Source organism: Gekko japonicus, unplaced genomic scaffold, assembly GCF_001447785.1.
Source record: "Gekko japonicus isolate JY-2015 unplaced genomic scaffold, Gekko_japonicus_V1.1 scaffold1516, whole genome shotgun sequence".
In the NCBI taxonomy this organism is placed as follows: Eukaryota; Metazoa; Chordata; class Lepidosauria; order Squamata; family Gekkonidae; genus Gekko; species Gekko japonicus.
In genome coordinates this window covers 360703-363227 of record NW_015172050.1, presented here as the reverse complement: position 1 = coordinate 363227, position 2525 = coordinate 360703, and the positions used below count along the sequence as shown (strand labels likewise).

General features: G+C 50.4%; 1 protein-coding gene across 1 annotated transcript in view; it reads left to right on the top strand.

The window, feature by feature from the left end:
* CHD4 (chromodomain helicase DNA binding protein 4) overlaps nucleotides 1–2525 on the top strand; it is a 40702-nt gene that overhangs the window by 18116 nt on the left and 20061 nt on the right. Inside the window, exons 19-20 of the mRNA XM_015420732.1 lie at nucleotides 1445–1618; nucleotides 1966–2107. Of these exons, the coding sequence (XP_015276218.1) occupies nucleotides 1445–1618; nucleotides 1966–2107 (316 nt within the window). The remainder of the gene's footprint in view (nucleotides 1–1444; nucleotides 1619–1965; nucleotides 2108–2525) is intronic.

Below are 2525 nucleotides of genomic sequence, written 5' to 3'. Positions count from 1 at the left end.
CCCGTGGTAGGGCCAGCAAGGTGGCTATCAAATTAAAACATATATAATAGAATTTCATCTTAAAAGCACGTTGTCGAGGCAATTAAAACCGGAGCTAAAATGATACAATACACAGAAACGATTAAAACTTTGGGGGAGTAGGGAGGGATCACTGAGGGAATCCCAAACGAAACAAAACAGTCTTCACCCCCTGGGCAGAAGAGGGCAACATGGGGGGGGGGCGGTCTCCTTGGGGAGAGAGTTCCAGGGTTTAGGTGCCGAGAAGGCTCTGAGGTACAGCAGTGAACTGGATGACCCTTGACCACCTCTCCTTTCTCCCTCCGCCCTTTCCAATGCTCTTCTCAGTTTTTCCGGGTTCTGAACGGCTACTCTCTTCAACACAAGCTGCTGCTCACGGGGACCCCTTTGCAGAACAACCTGGAGGAACTGTTCCACTTGCTAAACTTTCTGACGCCGGAAAGATTTCAGTAAGTCCTGCATATGCCTGGGCCTCGATTGAATGGCTCCCCAGCCAAGAAAATAACTTCGTCTCATTCTCCCTCCACTTCTCCATTTGTTTAGCCTTTGAATACCTTATTAAATCTGTAACCTCACACCCCTTTCGTGCCTGCGATCCACATAAAACAATGGATGTGCAAGCTAGGATCTGAATTTATTCACGCCTCAGATATGCAGATAAAATTGTTTCTTCTAACCTGAAGATCTTTTTAAAGAACAAGCAAAATGTACAGACTGGAGGAGGACCTGGGCTGAAAAAATTGAGGTCTTTGGGGCTTCGTTGCTCATGGGGTTTATGAACCACGAAGCTCCACGATGATGGACCAGGTTGTGGTTTGTGGGATCATGAAGGGAAGGCATTCAAAATGCCCTCCCTTCACTTGCTGAGGCACGGGGAGCAACTCGGGAAGGGAAGACATTTAAACATGCCCCCCCTCACTCTCCGAAGTCTCGCTGCAGCAGTGGCACACTCCCAGGAGAGAAGGGAAGACAATTTGTGTTTCAGCGAGGGAAGGGAAGGGAATCCCTGTAGCCTTGGCAATCGTCGGCATCAACGTGTCTTGCTCACGGACCGGGTTCATGAACCACAAACCGGGCCCTCAGTCCATGTCAAAATTTGGTCTGTGAGTCGATCTGTGCCCATCCCTAATACAGACATCAAGAAATCACTGGGTGAACCAGTATTAACTAGGAGGACGACCTTCTGATGTTAATCTTGGTTCTTTTAGTTTTCATTTGGCTTCATCTGTTGGGCTGATAGTATGCCTGCAGCAGTGCACCCTCGCCGCCCTGCCCCCTTGTGGTTGCCTGGGTCACCTACCGCTTCAGTCCAGCCTTGGTCCGGTCCTGCAGTGCCCCCTTGGGCAGAGCGTGCCCAACTGCAACTCTTGGCTCGCCATTCCCGTCTTCCGCTCTCTCCCGAACGTTTCTCTGCATTTCCTCGTAGCAACTTGGAGGGCTTTCTGGAGGAGTTTGCAGACATTGCCAAGGAGGATCAGATCAAGAAGCTTCACGACATGCTGGGCCCGCACATGCTGCGGCGCCTCAAGGCCGACGTCTTCAAGAACATGCCTTCCAAGACGGAGCTGATTGTCAGAGTGGAGCTGAGCCCTATGCAAAAGTGAGTGCGGGAGGAACACTCTGTCCCTTCCTGGAGCCAAGCCCGCCTCTTTCCTTTGTTGAGCGTGCTGATGCTGATAAGGCGGCGCCAAGCGTGTCCCTCCTCCACCGTTTGTTTCAAGATGCTGATTGGCCCTAACTTCCAGTGCACCCAGGTTTCCATTGTCGGTCATTCTCCTTGTCCCTGTTGGACCAAATGATAAGGTGGGCCTATACTGGTCTACCATGCCATATGCTAGGTAAATGGACAACTCCATTTGATAGCTAATACTGAGGCAGGGTGTTGTGCAAATGTATCTCTTTTGGAGGAAGAGGTTAGAAAACGGGATGTCCACTGTATTTCCACAGGAAGTACTACAAATACATCCTGACAAGGAACTTCGAGGCGCTGAATGCCCGGGGGGGCGGCAATCAAGTGTCTCTTCTCAATGTGGTCATGGACCTGAAGAAGTGCTGTAACCACCCCTATCTCTTCCCTGTGGCTGCCATGGTGAGTTCCAGCTTCCCCTGGAATCCTCCGCTTCCTTGAAACACATGTACAAATGTCGCTGCTTTCTGTTAGTGGACCGTGTACGTTAGCAGTAGAGCTTTTGGTTGGTTCCCCATTTGCCCTATTTAACAGTGTGCTTCTTTGGTCTGTAGGCCAATTCTAATTACCGTCTTTACAAGCCTCTGCCTGTAACTGTCTCTGCAGAGCTTGACTGTGTGAAGCTTCGCCAATCATAGAATCGTAGGGTTGGAAGGGACCTCCAGGGTCATTTAGTCCAACCCCCTCTGCACAATGCAGGAAATTCACAAATACCTCCCCCCCACCAGTGTTCCCTCTAAGCTGAGTTAGTGTGAGCTAGCTCACAGTTTTTTAGCCTCCGGCTCACACATTTTTGTCTCAGCTCAGAAAGGAGGGCTCC